A 24,755-nucleotide genomic window follows, 5' to 3' on the forward strand; every position below is an offset into this window, starting at 1 on the left:
TTTGAGTTTTGGATCTGGATTAGTCCAGAGGGGGTGTAAAGAGGGGAAAATAGTTCCACTGCATAAAGGAGGTTCCAAGACTGCTGTTGTAAATTACCGACCGATCAGCATATCAGGAATCGTTGTCAAGGTCTAGGAGAAAATAGTCAAGAGAAAAATGTCCTCCATACAGTATCCCATTTTCATCTATCCAAGATTGGATAGATGAAAATGGGATACTGTATGGGGGACCGCATGGTTTTGTGAAGGGTAGATCATGCTTCAGAAACTTGCTCACGTTTTATAACACAGTATCGGCTGAATTGGATAAGGGTAATGGTTTACAGTGATTCTACTGGACCTTGCTAAGGCCTTTGACAGGATACCACATCATCATCAAATATCTGCCATGTACCCTCAAGGGGTGTACAGGATATGAAAGTACTACATGAAAAATTTACATCATTACTAACTTCTAATCAACAATTTTCCTCCAAATCAGTCTGTTACTTGTCAAGACTCCAACACTTCCAGATCTTATATTTCTATCGTCTAAGGCACTTTGTACAGTATCAATTCATCTATATCTTGGTCTTCCTCTGGGTCGTTTTCCTGCCAACTTGGCAGAGAACACTTGTTTTGCTAATGTTTCCTTGCCCATTCTGTTTAAGTGACCATACAACCTGAGATTAGCACTGCTAACTCATTCCTGGATGGCGACAATGTCAAGTTCTTTCCTAATATTCTCGTTTTTATATGATATTGCCACTGATGCCATCTGTTCACGCCTCTAATCTTTCTGAGGACTCTCATATCTGTGGTCTCTAGTCTTTGGTCAAGTGTTGTACTTCAGACCCAGCTCTCAGATCCATAAGTTAAAACTGGTTTGAACACTGTCTTGTATACAGCTAATTTAGTGTTCCAACTAATTTCTCTCTTATTCCATATGAAATTATTCAATTGACTTCCTACCAAACCAGCTTTGTTGATTCTGTTGTCCATTTCCATATTTAATTTACCATCTTCACTAAAAATCATGTCTAAGTAGGTGAAATGTTTTACTTGTTCCACAGGTTCTCCATTCACAACACAGTTGACATTTTCAATGATTCTGCCTATTTTCATTGTCTTTGTCTTTTTATTGCTGACCTTCATACCATATCCATTACAACAGTTATTCAATTTAGTCAGAGAATCTTGCAGATTGTAGCAGATTTATTTAGAAGTATAACATCGTCCGCATAAAGCAAAGAGCTGACATTAACATCTCCAATTTTGATATCATGTTTAATACCACTTTCCTTCATAATGTGATCCATATAGATCATGAATAACAGAGGGGATAATGTACATCTTGTCTCACACCAGATTTAACATTAAACCATCTTCTTGTACTTCGTTCAATTCTAACTACTGACTTACAACTCAAATAAAGACTAAGTATTGCTTGATATAATGCCCCATTGACACCATATAACTGTAGCGTATTGAATAGCTTCTCTCTTGGCAATTTGTCATATGCCTTTTCCAAATTGAAAAAACTTAAATACAGATCTTTGTTATATTCCTCCACTATTTGTCTTAAAGTGAAGATCTGATTATGACAGCCTCTATTTGACCTGAATCCAGCTTGTTCTTCACCAAGCATTTCTTCCACAATTCTTCTCAACCGTTTCTGAAGTATGCTCGCATTTATATCTGACCAAGAACACTCAGTAGGGATATACTGCTGAAATTCTCACATTCAGTTTTATTTCCCTTTTTATATATGAGTACTATGAGAGCTCTACTCCAATCATCTGGAATTTGTCCCTCTGTCCAGGCATTCTGAACTATGCAGTGCAGCCACTGTAAGACTCTTATACCACCATACTTCAGCATTTCTGGTTGAATATCATCTACTCCTGCTGACTTTCCACATTTCAAGCCTTTTTTCATGTTACCTTTATCATCTCTAACTCCTTTTACAGTATACTCTTTCCTCCATTTCTAAGCTGCTTCAACAACCTCCACAATATTTTGCCACCTTCTTGATATTTATTTTCTATGTTCTTGCCAAAATCCTCCTATGACTTTTGTTTAGCTAGTTTTACACACTGTTTAGCTTTCTTACATTTGTCTCCGTATTCTCTAAGAGCACAAACTGACTTATTTGCCAGGAACTTTTGATATGCTTTCTTCTTTTCCTTCACTACATTTAGAACTCCATGGTGGACACAGGAAGTTAAAACTTTTCTATCCTTGCAGACAACTTCACCACATGCCTCTCTAGCTGAATCAGGGTTTTCTTCAAGGCTTGCCACTGAATCTCCAAGGTTTGGTTCCTGTTCTCAAACTCTTTCATTTTTCCTTCATTAATCTTTGTGTATTTTAGTCTATAGTTCACATCTGAGAGCTGCTCAACTTTTATTCGCTTTAAAACTATCTTACATGTCATTCTTTTCAATATGAAATTCAATTTTATCCTGCTCAAGACTAAATAGTGATCACTTCCAATTTCAAATCCTCTGTACACTCTTGTGTCCTGCACCAGGGAGAAAACATCACTATCAACAATAACATAGTCAATGAGACTTTTCTTATTTCTTGCATCTTCTCTCCATGTGAATTTGTGCACTTTATGTTGGAACATGGTGTTAGTAATAACCAGTCCATGTCCTGAGCAGAAATCCAACAGATATTTGCCATTATTATTAGCTTTGCTCTTTTCTCCAAACTTTCCCAAAATATTTTTGTATGTCTCACAATCATTTCCTACTCTGCTATTTAGATCCCCAACAAGGACCAACTTTTCCTTTTTCATTGTGTCAGTAGCTTTCTCTAGAGCCTCAAAAAATTCCTCCACTTCTACCTTAGAACCTTCTGTGGGACCATAGCACAAATAAGTCTCATTGTACAGTTCCCCATTCTGATATTTGCCCAAATCACTCTACTTGACACTGCCTGCCATTCAAGAAGATGAGCCTCATATTTTGTGTTGAATATTATGGCTACTCCTTTTCCTTGATTGTCATTGCCTGAATATAACATTTTGTATTTATTGATCAGAAAGATTTCACCAGTTTTTGTCTTTTTTGTTTGAGTCACCCCTATTATGTCGATCTGGTACTTATCTAATTCCTCTGCTAGCTCCATTTCTTTGCCATTCAGGCTTATGTTGATAGTACCGATCTTTAACTCTGGTGATGTTGTGCTGGGGTGTGTTTTCAGTTTTGTTTCAGTAGCTGACTTTTCGCTGTTCACCTTGGTTCCCTGGCAAAAACAACAGTGGCCTTGTTTAACCGGGCAACGCCTCAGCCAGCATGAAATTTTGTCATGTTGTACCATCATTTTGTATTTTAGTTTAACCAATAGGAATACAATTTGGTCAGCTAAATCCCAAATTGGCAGCCCATCCTCATTCGTTCAGTATCCAGGTAGATACCCAACAGGGTGCACCACGAGAAGGTGAGGATTGGACATTAGGTCAGAAGCCCTGGTCGGTTCTATGCATTCCTTTAAAGGCTATGTGGAGGTCTCCTCTCGGTTTTACAGCTTTGACCCTTAAGCACTCCCAGGATACCACATGGAATTCTAATCAGTAAACTGCAGCATATGGGGATGGATATAGGGTTGGTGAGATGGATAGGAGGGTGGTTGATGGAGAGATATCAGAGAATGGTTTATTCAAGAGTAGAGTCCAAAAGACGGCCTGTGACTAGTGGTGTGCCGCAGGGTTCTGTTCTTGGACCACTACTTTTCAATTTGTTCATTAACGATATAGGAAAGGATCTGAGAGGAACTATTCATTTGTTTGCTGATGATGCAAAGTTGGGTAGAGCAACTTTGCATCAGGGTAGTGAGTGCACAGGATGTCAAAATTTTGCAAGATGATTTGGATAGTTTGGAGGACTGGGCTAAGGAGAATGGATGTCAATTTAATGTGATAAAGTGTAAGGTTATACATTTTGAGGTGAAAAGATTAGCACCGGTATATCACATTGGTGGAACTGTACTCCAGGAGATCGATGAGGCCAGGGATTGGGAGTGTTGGTGGATAGGGAGTTGAAGTTTACGAGGCAGATCGCAAAAGTGACTAAATCAGCTCACCAAGGTTTCTTCTTGATGGGGAGGAGGTGGAGCGGATCCTGAGACGAGTGACCAAGATGATAGCAGGTCTATGGAATGAGCCTTAGGAGAACAGGTTGAAGATTTGCGAGTTGCAGAAATTGGTTGATAGGTGGAAAAGGGGTGATATGATTGAGACATTCAAATTATTAAAGGGTTTCTATAAGATTAATTCAGAAGATATTTTTGAGAATAGGACTGGTGGTGGGAGGACTAGGGTCCATACATGGAAGCTGGACAAGAGTGTTACAGCTAGGTTTTTTACTTGGAGAGTGGTGAATGAGTGGAATAAGCTGCCAGAGTCTGTTGTGGGTGCCATGACTGTGAATGAGTTCAAGGCGAGGTACGACAGATACTGTGTGAATGTCAAATAGTTGTTCTTGACACGATGTTAGGGCTCCCTCTGTCGACTCCTTGGAGTTGCCCGTAATAATAATAATTATTATTATTGTACGGGCACCTCAATGTTGTCGGAAGACTTATCACAGGAGACACAAACTATCGTACCTCTCCTTAAATCCATTAACAGAAAAAGCAATCACAACTGACTCTGGCAACCCATTCCACTCATTCACAACTCTCCAAGCAAAAAATCTAGTCCTCATATCCCTACTAACCACATCTTTGTTCAACTTCCAGGGATGACCTCTAGCCATGTGATGAAACATTTCCCCTGCATCAATCCTATAAAACCCTTTAAGCAACTTAAATGTTTCTATCATATCCCCTTTTTTTCTCCTATCAACCAACTTCTACATCCACACATCCTCATAGGGAACATTCCACTGACCATTCAATATCTTGGTCGCTTGCCTCTAAATATTCTTCACTGCTCCTTCATCCCCAAGAAACTCAGGAAAGCAAACCAGAGCACAGTTATCCAGATGTGCACGTATCAAGGTCTTATAAAGTGGAATAACACCTTCCTTATCTCTACTTGTTAGGGTGTTTTTCAATAGTCAAGTAATCCTACAAGCTACTTTAGCAATATGTTCTCTAAACTTTAATTCTCTGTCTACCGCCATACCTATACCTCTAGCCTCACCTATTTCCTGCAGTACAGTTCCAGGAATGTGGTACACAGCTTCTAATCTATTTATCCCAAAATACATAACTTTACATTTCTTCACATTAAACTGACACCCATTATCTTTTGCCCATATTGATTTAAATTGTCTCGCAAACTCTTCACATCACCGTTATTCCCTATTACTCTACCTAAATCATCGGCAAAACAACTGAATATTTAATTTTGATTATTTCCTATATTATTTATGTAGAAATAAAACAGTAGTGGTCCTAGAACTGAACCTTGAGACAAACTACCAGTCATCAATTTCTGCCTCGATTCTGCCATTCCATATATCAATTTTTGATATCTGTCCAGCAACCACCCTCTCATCCACATAACCAGTGTCATATCCATCCTCATTTGTTCTAATGTGCATAACAGAGCTCCATGTGGTATTCAGACAAAATATCTTTGCTAAATCCAGCAGAATCATTGTGTCACCATTTCATTTTCCCAACTTAGCTATCACTATTATAAAAAGTTAGGAAATTACTAATGCATGAAAAACCCTTAAAGCCAAGTTGTCCCTTATACAGTATCATATAATTATCAATCGATTCTTGAACTGTCAGTATGCTTTCTTCTTTTCCTTGACTACCTCTTTAACTTCCTGAGTGCATGGAGTTCTGATTTTTCTATCCTTGCAGACTATCTCACCACATTACTGGCTGAATCACTGTTTTCTTCAGGGTAATGACACTAAATCTCCAAAGGCTGGTTCTTGTTTTCAAATGGTTTCACTTTTTCTTGAATAATGCTTGTGTATTTGAGTCTACAATTCACCTCTGAAAGCTATTCAACTTGGATTCATTTTCAACTTTCTTATGCACCCTTCTTTTCGATATGAAATTCAATTTCATCCTGCACAACATTAAATGGTGATCACTTCCAATTTCAAATCCTCTGTATACTCTTCTGTCCTGAACCAGTGATCACCAGTGGGAAAACATCACTATGAACAATAACATAGTCAATGAAGTTTTCTTATTTCTTGCATCTTCCCTCCATGTGAATTCATGCACATCTTTATGTTTCAACATGATGCAAGTAATAACTAATCCATGTCCTAAAATAGCAATCCAGCAAGTACTTACCGTAATTATTAGCTTTGCTCTTTTCTCCAAATTTTCCCAAGACATTTCTATATATCAGGCAATCTACTCTACCTTAAAGGTACCCAGTTATTAAGTGACCACCAGTACGGATTCTGCCGATGTCGATCAACAGATGACCTGCTCTCATATATCACCCATCTCTGGACATATACCATGGAAAAATTTGGCAAATCCCAAGTAGTTGCACTCGATATCTTTAAAGCCTTTGACCGGGTCTGGCACAAAGGCTTACTAAGCAAACTTCCATCATTTGGACTGTCTCAGGACTTGCAGATGGCTTGCTAGCTTTCTGTCTGGACACACACTATGTGTAATGGTAGATGGCTCCCTATCCTCCCACTATCCAACTAATGCTGGGGTCCCACAAGGTTCAGTTCTCTCCGACCCTCTTCCTTCTATACATCAATGACCTACTTCAGTTGACCTCCAACCCAATACACAGTTTTGCAGATGACAGCACATTGCACTCCTCCCTTACCCTATTTGATAAACCTTACCCTACACAACTCACTTCAACCCACAGAACATCAACTACAGCTTCTCTTAATGCAGACCTCCAAAACATCTTCCGATGGGGCTCAGAAACCTCGTCAATTTTAACGCTAGTAAAACCCAGTTCTGTCTTATTTCCAACAAAAAAGAACCATTTTCCACAGTATTATTTTTGATAACACTGAAATCCTCAGACAAGACGAAATTTCTCTTCTCGGAATTACCATGACATTAGGCCTCTCCTGGCATAAACACATCACAACCATTGCATCCTCAGCTTCAAAAAAAAAACAAAAAAACTAGGCTTTCTCTTTCGCTCAAAACGCTACTCCACTTCAAAACAGCTGTTAACCTTATACAAATCGCAAATCCACCCAGCTATCGAATACTGTTCTCACATTTGGAGTGGGGATCCTAAAAGCTCCCTCAAAATGCTCGACTCAATACAGTCAAGCTTTTGAGTCTAATCTAATTGATCATTTATCAATTAGACTGATAAATGATCCATCTCTTACCGACTCACCCCCCCCCCACACACACACAGACGTTTAGTCTCTGCAATTTGTATATTCTACAAATATTTTCACGGAAAACACTCATCTGAAACAACATCAATAATTCCCCCACTCTGTACTAAACCCATTGGAACACGTACAGCCAACTCCCAACATCCCTTCACATTACACTTTGAAACCCACAGAACAAGTTTCTTTTTCCTCCTTCATTCCTGCTACTGCTGTACTGTGGAACACAGTCTCCTCCCTGAGGTATTTCCCAAGGAATACAATATACAGGCTTTCAAATCGAATGTTAACAAGTTCCTCCTTTCCCATCCTACTATCCATATACGGTACTAAAGTACTATAGGTTGACCAGCCAACCTCTCGTATATGGCCCAACATTAAAAAACATTTCCTGCTTTGTAGTTTAGCCCTCCAACAAGGAACAATTTATCCTTGTTGGAGGGCAGGTGGCAACAAACTGCTTGACTTCTTCCTTAGTAGAACCTTCTGCAGGACCATACACACAAAGAAGTCTCACTGTCCAGTTCCCCCATTCTGATATTTACCACATTACTCTACTTGATATTGCTTGCCATTCAAGAAGATCATCCTCATATTTAGTGTTGAGTACTATAGCTACTCCTTTTACCTCATTGTTGTTGCCTGAATCAAAAGTCCTGTATTTGTTGATCAGAAAAATCTCACCTGCATTTGCCTTCATTTCAGTAACTGCTATTATGTCAATCTTGTGCTTTCCCAATTCTCTTAATCCCCCCCCCTAGTGCTCGTCATGTTGATGGTGCCAATCTTGTACTCCACTGTTGGGTTAGGATTTGTTCTAGCTGCTGATTTTTTGCAGGTTCCCTGATGAAAACAATGGGGGACGTGTTTAACTGAGTAACGTCCCAGCCAGAATGAAATTGTGTTATGTTGCAATCATCTTGGATTTAAGTTTAAGCCAATAAGAATGCAATTTGGTTCACTAAATCCCAAATTGTCATCCCACCATTTCGTTCAGCATTCAGGTAGATACCCAACAGGGTGCATCACAAGAAGGTGAGAATTAGACAACGGACCAGGTCAGAAGCACTGGTCAGTGGTTCACGTTCCTTAAAAGGCAATGTGCAGGTCTCCTCCCAGTTATTCAGCTTCACCTTTCAGCAACCTGCAGCAAAAGATGAATGGCAATAATCAGTAAGCAAAAGTGCAGTATGAGCAGCAGTTAGCTAATGAGGCCACAAAAAAAAACCCTAGAGAGTTCTTTCAATAAGTGGTCAGTAGAAGAATGAACTGGCAAATATACATTCATTGGTTAAATATTTGAAAACAGTAGAATAGTCACAGATGAGATGTTAAATGAGTGATTGATAAAAATGTATTCCATCCTCACGAGGGTAATATCATGCAGAACTTCAGGGCTGTGGGAAAGGTTGTGAGTGCCCATCATGTGATTGAGCAGAAGGAGTATGAAGAATTAGAATAAATTTGATGTTAATTTGAGGGATTGTTCCAATGACTTAACACATTCGACATATCTTTTTAATATGAGTTTTAGATTTAGATTCTGTCTACATGGGAGTGGAAAGAGGGTAAAATTGTTCTGTTTCACAAAGTAGAACTAAGTCTTCAAATTACAGGCTAATCTCTCTGTCTGGATTTGTGGTTAAAGCATTATTAAAGTATTACAGAAGGCAGTGAGGACCAAGTTTCAGAAATGGGTTGACAATGGACGAGTTCTTTTTAATGGATGGCATGGGTTTGATTAAAAAAAAAAAGTTTTAGTTTTCTACTTATTATAGAAAGTAGACAAATGCATTGAAGGGAGCTACATATGCAGTGGTATATTTAGATTTTGCAAAGCCATCTGATAGATTGCTACATGACAAGCTGATAATCAAATTGGAACAGATAGAATTGGATAGCAGATCAGTGCACTGGATTGGAGAATGGCTATTTGATACACATCAGCATGGGTTTGTTAAAAGGAAACCAATGTTTTACTAACTTATGTACTTAACAAGGTGGAAAATACCTTGGACAGGGGAGATGCATAGTATATGCATCTCCCCTGTGGGAGCATCAAAAGCTTTTGATACACTCCCACAGAACTAACTATTAAATAAATTAAAACCAATGAGATTGGATAACAGACTTTTGAGTTGGATCAGTGACTGGCTGTCAGATAGGTATCAGTTTTGGGACACTGTGGTTCAATTTATACATTAATGATAATGGAATTGGGGATTTAAATACCAAAGTAGGAAATTATTGTCAGACATACAAAAATATTTTCGGAAAATTTGGAGAAAAAAAGCAAAGCTAATAATAATGGTAAATACCTGTTGAATTTCTTCTCAGGACATGGACTATTATTACTAACACATGGACTGGTTATGTTGGAACATAATGTTCCAACATAACGATAGTGATGTTTTCTCCCTGCTGCAGGACACTAGAGTATACAGATGTTTTCAAATTGGAAGTGATCACCATTTAGTCAAGAGCAGAATAAAATTGAATTTCATATGAAAAGAAGAACATGTAAGAAAGTTTTAAAGCGAATAAAAATTGAACAGCTCTCAGATGTGAACTGTAGACTAAAATACACAAATACTATTTAAGAAAAAATGAAAGAGTTTGAGAACAGGACTCAATCAATGTTAAGTCCTGAAGAAAATACTGATTGATTCAGCCAGAGAGGTTGTCTGCAAGGACAGAAAAATCAGAACTCAATGGTGGACACAGGAAGTTAAAGAGTCAGCGAAGGAAAACAAGAAAGCATATCAAAAGTTCCTGGCAAATAAGTCAGCTTGTGCTCTTAGAGAATACAGAGACAAATATAAGAAAGCTAAACAAAAGTCATGGAAGGACTTTGGTATTAACATAGAAAATAAATATCAAGAAGATGGCAAGATATTCTGGAGGTTGTTGAAGAAGCTTAGAAATGGAGGAAAGAGTGCTGTAAAAGGAGTTAGAGATGATAAAGGTGACTTGAAAACTGGAGAAAAAGACATCCTTGATGTATGGAGTAACTACTTTGGAAAATTGCTAAATTAAACAATCAGTGACAGCACAGTCATGAAAAAAACACTGACCATGCATGCAATCATACATATCCATACTTGAAAACGAAAATGCCATCAAAACCTGAAATGTGGAAAGGCAGCTGGAGTAGATGATTTTCAACCAAAAATGCTAAGTATGGAGGTATAAAAGTCTTACAGTGGTTGCACTGCATAGTTCAGAAGACCTGGACAGAGGGATGAATTCCAGATGATTGGAGTAGAGCTCATAGTACCCATATATAAAAAGAGAAATAAAACTGAATGTGAGAATTATAGCGGTATTTCTCTACTGAGCATTCCTGGAAAGATTTATGCTAGTATATTGAGAAACAGTTGAGAAAGATTGTGGAAGAGAAGCTTGGTGAAGATAAGCTGGATTCAGGCCAAATAGAGGCTGTCAGGATCATATTTTCACTTTACAACAAATAGTTGAGAAATCATGGGAATAAAACAAAGATCTGTATTTAAGTTTTGTACATCTGGAAAAGGCATATGACAAGGTGCCAAGAGAGAAGCTATTCAAAACACTACAGTTGTATGGTGTCAATGGGACATGACATCAAGTAGTACTGAGTCTTTAAGTTGTAAGTAAGCAGTTAGAATTGAAGTAGAGGAAGACGGTTTAATGTTAAATCTGGTGTCAGTCGAGGATATACATTATATCCTCTCTATTCATTATCTATATTATTATTATTACATGACACCTCTAGGGAGTCCTAAGACTTATCGAGGGAGGGCACCTACTCTACATCTCTCTGTCTCCATCAATTACACCAGCACTGCCTACCACCACGACCACTAGTATTCCACAGACAATTACAAAGATCCATGCCCACAGTGGGATTCGAGGGAGGGCACCCACTCTACAGCTCTCTCTCTCTCTCTCCACTAACCACACCAACGCCACTACCGTCCACCACCACTAGTATAGTATTACACAAACATCCATGCCCAAGGTGGGATTCGAGGCAGTTGTTTCGAACCACTTGGCCAACCAGGCCAGCAAGACAAAGATAATGAAAATAGGCAGAAACCCAATAATGAGTTAGAATTATTAAAAGTTTGCGCATTAGTTGTCCATTGACTGAGGGACATCCTACTTTTGATAATTATATCAAAGGAAAATTTCAGTACAAACTATGTGTTTAATATATAAGAATAAAATGAAATCTAGATAGCGTTGTTTCTCGATATGAAAGAAATAAATCCACACACATTAAAAAATTAACACTATGTGCTTCGAGCGATCCAGTGTTCAAATCTATACAGTAAATTCTAAAACTTAAAATAGGTAAACAAAACTATGTTGATTAATTTGATCTCAGTAAGTTCTTTCAGTAAAAATCGACATCTGTTATATTTTTATTGCTTTTAGTTTTTTTTCCCCCCAAAATTAATGCTACTCGGCATTGGCTAACATCGTCATCTTTGTTTAACATCAAAAGGAGGAAATTCCTGTGGAAATATTTTGTTAAATACTACATTCGTTGCTTCTAGAATTGTAAGGATGCACAATTTAAAAATACTTCATATTCATGCTCCCGTTTCCAACTGAAGAGAAGTCACATACGAACTGGAAAGTTTAAACTGACCCAAGAAGAAATGTGAAAGACTTTGTATTGGTATTTTTAATGGTGTAACCAAACCTCAGTTTTCTAGAGAAAACTATCAAGTTATGGAACTCTGCCTGTTGATGTGCAGTATTGCCAACGCTGAGTGGCATTAATTTTGAAAAAAACTAAAAGCAATAAAAATATAACAGATGTCGATTTTTACTGAAAGAACTTGCTAAGATCAAATTAATCAACATGTTTATTTACCTCATTTAAGTTTTAGAATTCACTGTATAGATATGAAGACTGGATTGTTCGAAGCACATAGTGTTATTTTTTTAATGTGTGTGTGTGGATTTATTTCTTTCATATCGAGAAACAACATTATCTAGATTTCATTGTATTCTTATATATTAAACACATAATAGACAGAAACATTGAAAATGTTAACTGCATAATGAATAGAGAACCTATAGAACAAGTAAAACAATTAAGCTACTTAGGCACAATTTTTAATGAAGATCATAAATTAAATATGGAAATAGAAAACAGAATCAACAAAGCTGGTATGGTAGGAAGTCAACTGAATAAATTTATATGGAATAAGAGAGAAATTAGTCAAAACACTAAATTAGCTGTATATATATATATATACAAGACAGTGTTCAAACCAATTTTAACTTATGGATCTGAGAGCTAGGTTAAAAATAAAACACTTGACCAAAGACTAGAGACTGCAGATATGAGAGTCCTGAGAAAGATTAGAGGCATGAACAGATGGAATCAATGGCAATATCATATTAAAAATGAGGATATTAGGAAAAAACTTGACATTGTTAGCATCCAGGAATGTGTTGGCAGAACTAATCTCAGGTGATATAGTCACTTAAACAGAATGGGAGAGGAATTATTAGCAAAACAAGTGTTCTCTGCCAGGTTGGCAGGAAAAAGACCCAGAGGAAGACCAAGACATAGGTGGATTGATACAGTACAAAGTGCTTAGGCGATAGAAATATAAGATCTGATAATGTTGGAGTCATGACAGGTAATAGACTTATTTGGAATAAAATTGTAGATAGGAAGTTAGTAATGATGTAAATTTTTCATGTAGTACTATGTATCCTATACATACACCCTCCTTGATGGTACATGTCAGGAATTTGATGATGAAATTTCTTAACAAATTATTAGACAGACAACCAAGAAGGGAATGTGAGCTTGAAGTAGGGATGCCATTGTCAAATGGCATCCCTACTTCAAGCTTTCCAAGAGTGAAAAATTAAGGATGTGATAAATGCAACCAAGAAACAAAAAAGCTAAAGGATGGTGGTGTTCATAGACATAAAATTTCTTCCTTTCTTTGTGATTTACGCTCATGTATAGACTGATACTATGTTGCAGGTATTTGAAATCAAATCGTTATTCCAATAGCATCCTATTGGAATAACTATTTGATTTCAAATCAAAACACAATGCCTATATTCTGCATGTATTCTGAGTAATTTGGCTGTTTTTTTGTTTTTTTTTTTTTTGGAGGAGGGACCACCTACATATGAGATAAGCTAACCCACTATTTGACTGAAAACACCTGATCTCACATCATAAACCAGATTTGAACCTGGGTCTTTCTTACCAAAGAGAAAGTATAAACCAACTGAGCTACAAAGACTTAAAAACCATTTAACTAATAATAAATAGAATACAGTCATTATTATCATCATATGTCACGGAAGTTCACGCCACTAACTACATATTTATCACACTGATCCTTAAAATCCTTAACAATTCCAGCATTCACACTGCATTCTGGGTGTTTCATTCATCCACAACTCTCCATGCAAAAAAATCTACTCCTCACCTTTACACAACTTTCAAGGATGGCCTTTCACCTTCTACTCTTTTTATAATCCCCTCTTCATTAATCCAGCAACATCCCCTTACTAACTTAAAGGTCTATCATATTACCTTTTTTCTGCCTATTTACCAAACTCTGCAATTTACATTCCTTAACCTTGCCCCCCCACCCCCCACCCCCTCCATAGCCAACAACATTCCAGAGTCCTGGTATTGCTTTGGTCTTTACTCTCTGGACATTTTCCAATGTTTTCACATCACAATGAAACTAGCTGACCAAATCTGAGCACAATAGTCAAAGTATAGTCATACTAATGCTTTATATAGTAGCACAATTATCTTATCCCTACTCATCAATACACTCCTTATCACAGCAGCAATGCATGTGCAGTCTCCCCAACACTTGTGATGTGACTTCTTAACTTCATTCCACTATTAACCATCACTACCTGCAGAACAAGTAGACTGATCAAGGCCTTGTACATTGGAATCATAACATTCTTACATTATGTGTCAGTGTTCTTTGCATCACTGCCATAATCTGCTGTGCTGTCCTCACAATTTTAGCAAAATGGTCCTCAAAATTTCAGGTCCCTATACTCCACATCCCATCTTTATTTTCCAAATTTTAAAACCTTACACTTTTTCAACAATGAACTTTTATCCCACAACTTGCTCATTTACCCAGTCTATTCAAGTCCTCTTGCAAGGCTACAGCATTTATTCTACTCCTCACTGTTCTCACCAACTTTGCATCATCTGCAAAGAACTGTATGTCACCATTGGGGCTCACCTCTAGTGACTTTAAATAAATAAATCTGCTGATGCCTTTTATTACATTATAGGGAGTAGGGGAGGCCATTTAGTCCTATCAAATGTTTGGAGATAGGGATAGTAATAGCTACCAGTAGCCAATCAGAGATAGCTAGCCCAAGACTATCATTAATTATAATTGCTATCTGATGAAGAGGTACTGACAAGTGTCGCCATCTCATGATCCCTAATGTTGTATATTTATTGTCTGAGATAGTGTGGGTTCTACAGTGAATTTTCTTGCATTTACAGGACAAAAAGCTGGCTGGCTTGCTTGTGCCAGAGACTGACTAACTTGGAAACCCACTGAAGAAATACTTAGAAAATGTTCCTCTAGTCAGCAACTAGAACTGAACCTAGGTCATCTTCCAGCAGCTAAGTGCCGTGAAGTGTAAACACTGCTTCCACTGAGCTACACTCCCCCCATACAACTTTATAACTATCAGGCAGCCAATCTCTAATTCAACACAGTAAGTTACCATCCAACTCCATCTGTTACAATTTAAATACCAGCTTATCACATGGCAATCTATTGAAGGCCTTTACAAAATCCAAATATGCTTTCCTTTTATAATAATCTTATAGTTGACTTGGATAAGTAGAACAGATAGAAGCATTCTTGACAGGATAACCACATGAAAGGCTGTTGCATCAAATGGAAGATATAGGATTGGAACATAAATTAACTGCCTGTGTTTATATTCCAATGTGGCTAACAGAGATCAGATAGCATACGGGGGATGTGAATCTGCCAATTTTAAAGGTGACAACTGGTGTAACCCAAGGATCAAACCTTGAGCTATTGATTCAATCTATACATCAGTGATTTGACAGATGCTCAACTTTCTCCTTCATTTATTCTATAACAACTCCCCCCTTCCGTAATTATGTTTCTATCATATCACCTCCCCTCTGTCTATCATTCACTTTTTGTAACTCAGAAATCTTCAATCTCTCCTCAAACAAAGCATTTATTGGTTTGACACCATCTTGGTTACTTATCACTGTACCTGCTTCGCAACTTTCACACCCCCCAAGAAATCCAGCAACTAAATCTGGGCACAATAGTCAAGACGTGGATGTATCAAGTGATCCACTGTGCTGCTTTGCCTACTTTTGTAATACATTCTCTGAACTTCAATATCCTGGCTTCATCAATTTCTAGCAGTGCAAATCCATTAATATGGATTTGCAATGATAGAAAATTCCATACACAGGAATCTTTTCAATACAAAGTGTATAATTTTATACTTTGCCATATTAAACTAATAATCCTTATCCTGCATCCACAATGTTATCCTACAGGATCTATATATTACTTTTGTTTGCTGTTGCCGACCCTAACATTTCTTTTATTCTACTCCACCATACATATTACTCTGATGTCTGTCGGCCACCCTCTTATCCATCTCAAGTTTTCTTTTCTTTTCCTGGAAACTCAGGTTTTTTCATCCTGCACAAGAAGACTAAAGAAAGAACACATACAATTAACAGAAAAAAATACCATTAATGGGCATTCTATTAGGAAATAGTATAGTGTGTAGATGGAGCATCAAGTAATAGTGGGTTGTGTGGCTTGGAATGTCCTCCTGCAATGAATCTTTGAATGTGCACAATGTTTTTTTGAAAAGTCCAATATCATGTAGCTATTCTCTTAACCCAACTCCATCATCTTGTTAGCATAACCAGATAATTTAATAATCTAGTTCTAACTATATTACTAAAATAAAGCTGACTTGAAAAATCTATGTTGGTCGTCTAAAAAAAAAAAAAATTAATTCCGTAGAGTAATTCTAATCAACTTCTTCAAAACCAAAACTGCCACTTAGAAATGTGAACTGACCCTAGTAACCACCCTTATGCAACTGGATAATCTCATGGCGCCTCCGCATCCTTTTTAAGGATCATTCCTACTGCAAAAATCACAAGATATAGTTAAGACCATTGAAATAGATTCAAATTGATTTTCGGTGTAGATGCTAGTAACTTTACAAAAAATATCTCTTTGTATAACAGATTGCCATAATTACAATTTAACAATATAATTGTTTAATCATATATCAACAATTCTTTAATTTCTGTCGAATTGCAGAACTGTTACACATATCACAATGCTAAACCATATAATGGTGTATGCAAATCTTGTCAAGTATTTGAATCACACAACATGCATAATTACTGAGTCATATAATGACAATAAACGGAAACACTTAAATTTTTGGTTTGCTGGATAAAGTAACAACTACGCTGATGTACAAGTAACTTTACAATGAGACTGCCTTAACATTCTGTATATATATTTTTGTCAGTAGTCAAATGAGAGTGCCTCTAAAAAATATTACACGACACTAATAAAACCACTGATCTATTAAACCTTTACTTACCAGTTTGACAACGGTATATCCAGACAGATTCAATGCGACTTGCTTCATAGAAAGTACGACATACTTGAGAAACATTACCGATATCTTTGGCTGGTAGAAACATAAAAATTCTTGCCAGTAATTCAACGGGTAAATCTTCCATTCCGACCATGATTTTACGGCGACTGATAAACTCTCGCCCTATCACAGCACATACTACTGACAGCGAGATCGTGACAATGGCTGCAGCTGAGTCTTCTAGCAGACGGCCGAAACTCATCGTTTTCGATTTAGGTAAGATGGCATCAATTAAAATATCCTCTGTTGCAATAGTAATTACAGCTTATATATAAATTCGGAAATGAAACAGTTCTCTCATCACCTTTTATTCCTATCGGAGACAACCAATAATGTTCCATTGAACTCTAAAATCTGACTTGCGGAGATAAACTATGAAACTTTTTTTTGTGTGCATGGTATTAAAAACATAAAGAAAAAAATGTCTTATCAAGTGACCCTTCTCTTACGGCTAATCAGCTAACTTTGCAACTTCCGTCAAGAAGCTTACGCCAAATCGTACACAAGGTTGAAGCATTCTGTAAGCAAATGTAGATACGTGTATTTCGTCAGGCGGCTTAAATAGATTGACACACCTCTCCCAACGAAGGATTCCGTTTATAACATTGGCCTGGGGTCTTTTCTGGAATGTATTGTGAAACCGCAAAGATGATTTATTCTGATACTGGGTGTTTTTATACCAAACACGTCTGCATAAATCGAAACACAGTAAATTTAAGTAAACAAGTATTTCAGATTGATAAGCAAAGAATATCAATTGACAAGTAAAGAATATTTCAGTATTGATAAGCAAAGCATTATTTTCTGCGAAAAGTTTTATCTTCCCCTCCTGATACATTACAAAAAATTATTATTGCAGAATGTGAAAATTAAAAAAAAGCAGCGTTAAACAACGAAAGCAACTTAATCTTGTTCAGTATTCTTATTTTTATATTCTTTAATGTAATTTTATACTCTGTGACACTTAGTGAATTCAGAATTACAGTATAACAGGTAATATCTTGGATGTATGAGTATGTATAAATTTAATATTTAAAATTGGCAAGGTAAGATGAACGACCACCAGAAATTAAAGTAGCAGTTTAATACTGCCTAGTTGCCTTCAGTGGCATATTTAGGTATTTCCCCGCCCCTAGGCCCCGCAAAAAGTGCCGCCCCCCCATATTTAATGAACATGTTGATTTACATGCATAACCTATTTATATCATAAATTCGTAATATAAATATAATTACAAAAATGAGAGCCCGGAAATATCCGCCACCCCTCAAAATGTGCCGCTCTAGGCCCATACCCAAATATGCCACTGGTTGCCTTTCTGTTTCCTTATGCAAAAGCATAAGGAAATAGAAATACTGCAAGGTGCATTGAATATATATATATTCAATGTTCAGAATATATATATATATATATATATATATAGTTAGTGATACATACATGAAAGGGCATATAGCACATCAGTGCCATGCATGGACAAATGGTGTTACCAGATCTCATGTGGAGATGGCAGAGTTTCATCCTGAAAACACCTGCCAGAAGAACACATGCAGTTGACATACGGCCTCATAACCTTAGTTGCTTTAGCTGTAATTCTAAATAGCAATGGATAAGTAACTAAGAAGAAAGAAAGAAAGAACCTCTTGATGTTTTAGAAAACAACTAGTGGTTATAATCCATAGGGATACTATGGAGGAAGCTGTTAAAAGAACAGGAATCGATGGGCTGAAAAAGAATGGTTAATTGTTTAGTTTAATGTGTTTGATGGTAGATAGTCACCAAAAATTGATCATTTGCTCTTATGTTTATGGGAGATTAAGGGAAAGTGGAGGAATAGTGAAAGCCAATTCAGGGGAACAGTGCTCATGAAAAAAGAGGCATATGGAGGAAGAAACAGAACAGCTATGAGAAAATGACTGGAGTGAGTCTGTGTGACAGATGTCACCAGTTAACCAGACAGCTCTTTTCCAGATAGCAACAAGCATTTTTAGAGAGGTTTTTGGTGCACCAACTCTTATGTGAAAACAGTATTCTAAAGTAGAGCAGATTTGGAATTTATATGTTAACATTTGATTGGAAAAGAATACCTAAGTTTTTGAAAGTGGAAGCAGCTATAAATACGATGTATGTTAGGAAAGGCTAGAGGTGCAAGTTAGCTCACAAAGAGAGAGCTGATGTTACGTGGTGATATTAACATTATTAAAGGTAGGTTTGCGTGTGTGAATTGTGGTCTTCTCTGCATGAAATAAGGCAGGACTGTGTTTTGGTAAAGTTGAAATTGACAAGATTGTCCTCAGCCCCATGAAAATATTGCAAGGAAATCAGTTGTTAAGGCTTTGATTATGGAATATATTCTGTATACTTTTGAGATATTTGAGCACTGCAAAGTTTGTCAAGTGAAAGAGAGAAATAGATTGTGTGTGTAAATAGAAAACTATAGATGGGATTTCAGATTAGTGAGTGAAGGTCATGTATGAATAGGAGAAATAACATGGGTGAAAGTGTAGAATTCTGGGTGCTCTGGCATTAGTGAGGAAACTCAAAGAAAGGAAGCCATCCACCACGATACATCATAGGATAAGGGAGGAAATTGGCAGTTGGCAAAGGGTGAATGGCAGATCATAAGATGGTGATTTGTACGTAGGCCTGCCTAGAGTGATCACATAAGTTTTTCAAAACCTTCCCACGACATATTGGCGACATAGACTTTTCAAAACTGATTCAGTGTCCTGAGTGCGATATGTATGCATGGCAGAATGTAAGAAATGTCTTTGTGGAGAGGGAAAGAATGAGCGAAAGATGAGAAAGTATGGATTTGTTGTAAGTGCGATATACTGTTAAACCATGATACACAGTATGCGAAACTGACTGAAAAGAAAGATAGTGTACATGAAAGAAATGGAAATGAAACGAAAGATAGAGATACTGATGAAGTGAAAGAATGCAGGAATGTAGAAGTGAAAGTTACAAAAAACCAAAATGAAACGAAAGCAAGCGAAACTGAGGGAGTAAAAGAATGCAAAGATGTAGAAGCGACTGCGAAAGTGAAGTGAAACAAAAGTTGGAGAAACTGAAGGAGTGAAAGAATGCAAAGCTGTACAAGAGAAAGTTAGTGATAAGGGGGTGAAAGAAAGTATGAATGAGGAAAAGGAAGTAAAGTGCGGCCGAACGAGAGGTAGTGAGATAGAGAGTGAAGTTGTCGGAATGCAAGATTTAATGAAACAGATACTGGAAATGAAGAATATGTTGAGTGATGTTACACGTCTAGTTGAAATTAATGAGCGTATGCAAGAAATCAGAATGAAAGAACAAAGAGTGATAGAAGTGATGAGTGATTCCAAGATAGCAGTATATGGAGACTCCATAATTAGAGGGCTAGTTACTGACAGAGTCCATAAGGTCTGGTTGGGGAAATCATTCGGTTCTGTGCCAATAACATTTTGGGCTGTTGTTTCCGTGTTGCCGTAATAATGCCTCCCAATTTTTTGGCCAGATTTCTGTCCGGACAGGTGTCTATTTTATGGCCGTTAATGCCGCATTTTAGGCATGCCGATTGGCACTGTGCTAGTGTATGATCCGCTGTTAGGCAGTTCTTACACTTTAACTTCGGGCACTGGGCCCCGAGATGAGTCAGGGCTCCACATTTAAAACATTGCCTCTTTACTCCCGGGTAACTCACCATTACCCTGGCCGACCCGATCATTACAAAATTCGGAACTTCTGTTTTCATCGTTAACGAGAACATGACTTCCCCCGACATCCATTCAGGGTAGTCAGCGTCTTTGCCCACTTGGACATCTCATACGGTTCCCCATTTCGAAAAGACTTGATTAATTATGTCGTTGCCTCCTTCTAGGTATTCCAGAGGGAATCGCTCTATTCTCATCTTTTTAGAGATGCTACCAACGACAAAATGATGGCAAAGTTTCCCTTGACACTCAACCCCTTTGAGTAGTTTCTCCCTTATTGTTGTATTTTTACAAACTACTTGATATCTGCCACCCCCATAGGGGGTAAAGCCAGAAATATTATCTGCCCCTACGCAGTCAGCGCTTTCGCAAACGTCCTCTTGTGTACACTTGTTCGATTTCGAACCCGAGGGTTCTTACTCTCGGTAGAGCCGAAGACATACTTCAAAAAAAAAAAGGGAAGAGTAGACCCTTGTACGATCCAAGTCCACAAAAAGACAGACTTGTAGAAAAGGCCAAGCTTTCCCTGTTTGCAGATAAGAAAAAACCTGTTAAACTTAGGTACAGGGGGAACACAAAGAACCAAAGAAGAAAAAAAAAACAAAGGGTTCTTACCAAGGCAGCAGGACTGTAATAGGAGCTCTCTCTCGGGGTCTGGAAACTGGAATCCAAGGCTGGGACACTTTCACTGCAGAGCTGGAACATGGAGCTTTCTCTCGGGGCCGCTAAATCTGGGATCTGGGACTTGTCTCATCAGTGGGAGCCAGGCTTAGAAATACCAAGGTTTGAGTAATACAGAGCTTATATATATTTTACCAAAACAAGTTACCATAAGGTGCTTTGACCTTATTAAATAAAAATCTCAGGATGAGAGATAGATGTAGAAAGCTTTTTACCTTGGGTATAATATACGTTAAAGATACCAAGCTATTTTTAATATAAACCTGGTTTTAATCCATCACCAAGTAAGCAAACAGACAAGAAAGTCAAGTTTGCGCCTGCAAGTAGTGCAAGTCCAGGTGACCCACACGTAGTGCAAGTCTTAGGCAACTTATGGTAAAGGTGGAATAAGCTGTGATCACTATTCTTAATATTTACCCTTAATGCAAACCACATCTTCTTGAGATGTATGATGCTATGCATTAAAGGCAAGGGGCCACTACCCAGACCGGATATATATATATTTTAAATCTTCTCCCAACAACCTTGCACTTTCTGATTGACATATTTATGGGTATGTTACTACATAATAGCACTATATGATAATTATTATTATTTAACAGCGACAAATACATCTAGTTACTCACAAAGTAGACAAATGAATGCTGGATAGCTGAAGCCAATACCAATTGTAATTACTTGGTAGTGTATAGCATGAGTCTGAAAAGAGAGGGATATTGCTAGCAGTCCCACCTAGGCACTAGCTAAGGGGAAAAAGAAAAAAAAAGAAATGTGGTGAATTTTATTAATTGTATTTATAATGTAGTTAGTAGAGCCTTAGAATATCAAAATATAATCTGGTATTCTATACATCCTCTGAGGTTGCATATCATGAATTTGATAATGATCATAGTTTTCATTAATTTTCATTTTCAGATTACACACTGTGGCCATTTTGGGTTGATACTCATGTTTCAGGTCCATTTAGAAAAGACAAGTAGGTATATTAAATTTTTGTTCTTTTCAGTAGACATTTCAAAAATCTAAAGTTTCTTTTGTTCTACTGTTAGCATACTTATATGATCCATTATGTGATTATCATAGATTCATTTTTGCATTAACAAAGTATGACTGCTTTCAATGTTTTCAGCTTGGTTGACTGAGTGATGCACTTGCTCCCTATCCAACAGGTTGTGGGTTTGTATCCTAATTTTAAACAGGGAATCTTGTTTAAGTAATAACTTGCTAGTGTTCTTTTTAATGCAGTGGGTTATATTTCATCATTTGGTAAGTGCCAGAGAGTTATCAGAGACTAATTTCTTTCTTTTTTTTTTTTTTTTTTTTTTTTCATGGTAAGCTGATTATTTGAAAATAGTAGTATGATTATCTTCATTTGTTTTGGTGATTAAGATATTTGTTCATTTTCAATTATTTAACAGCCATTAATTCTCTGTTTGGTTTGTTCATATTTATTAGTTTTGTCTTATTTAAAAGATTAAGCTTCAACTTCGAAAAAATTTAAACATGGAAACTAAAACTTGCTTGAATAAATTTATTAGATGTAAAATTTTCACCTATAGAGGATGTAAGGTGTTGGTTTTTTGTAAAAATGAGTAGAGTTCTGGTTCTGAGTGACTCCAATTCATTTCTACCAAAAATTGACATCCTTGTATCGAATTCGTACTAGAAAAAGAATCATCAAAAGGTATTTCCTTTCTTGATGGACACATCCAGCGTAAACAAAATTGATCAATTTCCACTTATGTCTATCGAAAACCAACTTTTTCAGGTCGTTATATCCATAAATACATCAGCTCACCATCCATTTCAAAAATATGGCATCATGAAATCTTTAGTATCCAGAGGACAGAAGATTTGTTCTGAAAAATCTCTAAAACAAGAACTGGAAATTATCAAAGAAACAGCCGTACTAAATGGATATAATCCAATAATAATCCAAAAAATAATTAACCGCTATTTTACAAATCAACCCACACAAGAAGCTCACAGGACTCCTATACCATTATATTCAAGGCATCTCTGAACATGTGGCAAAAATTAGATAAAAATATCAACTCATTGCTACTTATAAACCCATCAACGAAATTAACAACTTGCTATCTTCTCCAAAAGACATACTCTAACCAATGATACTACCTAGTGTATATGAAGTACCATGTTTGTGTAACTTATCTTACTATGGATAAACAGGAAGATCTATAAATAAACATATCTCTGAATATCAAGACCATATCCGACTTATCAAACCTCACAAATTTGGCCTTGCACAACATGGAATCAAAAATACTAACCATACAATGCAGTGGCAAAATGCTAAGCTGCTACATAGATCTATATTTAAATGTTAACATTTATATAAAGAAAGTGTTGATGCCTTACTTCACAGACCTAATCTTAATCGAAACGACTATGTTCGCTATTCCAGAAGTTTGGGAAATTGTTATCCTCAATTGTATTAAATAAATTAATCTGTTATATTTTAATTCAACTTAATTAGTTTGGATTTCAGTCCATTAGGTTTAATACATAAACAGTAACTGAATACATAGAGGGATTTCAGTTTAAGCATGCATGCTAATGTTTTTTGAATTCAGTTCTTTTTGTTATTCAATAATTGTACCGATGACGTCTTATGATACATAAGATTATTATTATTATTCAGGCCTCCATGGAGTCAAAAGACTCTCTTGGGAGGTCCTTCCTAGGAAACACAAAGTCTATCAAGACTCATTGTGGGAGGTCCCTATTAGGAAACACAAAGTCTATCATATCACTCCTTAAACTCATTGACCGTTCTCACTCTCACCACTCTATTCAGGCAATGCATTCCATGGTTCAACTTCCCTCCATGCAAAGAAACCACTCCTCACCCTCTTGCTCATAGTTTCATTTCGTAACTTCCAGGGATGGCCCCTTGTCATCACTCCTTCACGCTGTTCAACCAAGCGAAAGAACTCCCCGCTGTCAACTCTGTAATTGGGGTCGATGATTGATAGAAACCTTAAATTTAGGGGACATATTGTAAAGGTGGTGAAGGTAACACAGAGGATTGCTGCAATAATGAGAAGGACGCTGACCAGCAGAGATAAAAGAGAGATCATTCTTCTTCTTCTATCCACCAAACTCTGCAGTCCACATTCCCTCAGACAATCCTCATAACTAACATTGTACAGTCCTGAAACCATCTTTGTTATCTGCCTTTGTATACCCTTTCCACAGTTAATTTATCCCCTTCAAATTCAGGGGACCAAATCTGTGAACAATAGTCTAAGTGTGGCCTGATCAGAGTCTTATACAACAGAATGATCTCTCTTTTATCTCTGCTGGTCAGCGTCCTTCTCATTATTGCAGCAATCCTCTGTGTTACCTTTGCCACCTTTGCAATATGTCCCCTGA

The 24,755-nt window shown here is 37.1% G+C and overlaps 2 protein-coding genes across 2 annotated transcripts in view; one reads left to right on the plus strand and one right to left on the minus strand.

Moving 5' to 3' along the window:
• LOC150096820 (F-box only protein 31-like) overlaps positions 1-17,542 on the minus strand; it is a 133,860-nt gene extending 116,318 nt beyond the window's left edge. Inside the window, exon 1 of the mRNA XM_090407802.1 lies at positions 16,938-17,542. Coding sequence (XP_090263928.1) covers positions 16,938-17,196 — 259 coding nt within the window. The 5' untranslated portion in view covers positions 17,197-17,542. The remainder of the gene's footprint in view (positions 1-16,937) is intronic.
• Positions 17,190-24,755, plus strand: part of LOC150096821 (magnesium-dependent phosphatase 1-like) — a 48,284-nt gene continuing 40,718 nt past the window's right edge. Inside the window, exons 1-2 of the mRNA XM_090408355.1 lie at positions 17,190-17,210; positions 22,275-22,339. Of these exons, the coding sequence (XP_090264481.1) occupies positions 22,308-22,339 (32 nt within the window). The 5' untranslated portion in view covers positions 17,190-17,210; positions 22,275-22,307. The remainder of the gene's footprint in view (positions 17,211-22,274; positions 22,340-24,755) is intronic.

The sequence above is a fragment of the Typopeltis vanoorti genome, chromosome 18 (genome assembly GCF_054136105.1).
Source record: "Typopeltis vanoorti isolate ZY-2024b chromosome 18, IOZ_Tvanoo_1.0, whole genome shotgun sequence".
Classification (NCBI taxonomy): domain Eukaryota; kingdom Metazoa; phylum Arthropoda; class Arachnida; order Uropygi; family Thelyphonidae; genus Typopeltis; species Typopeltis vanoorti.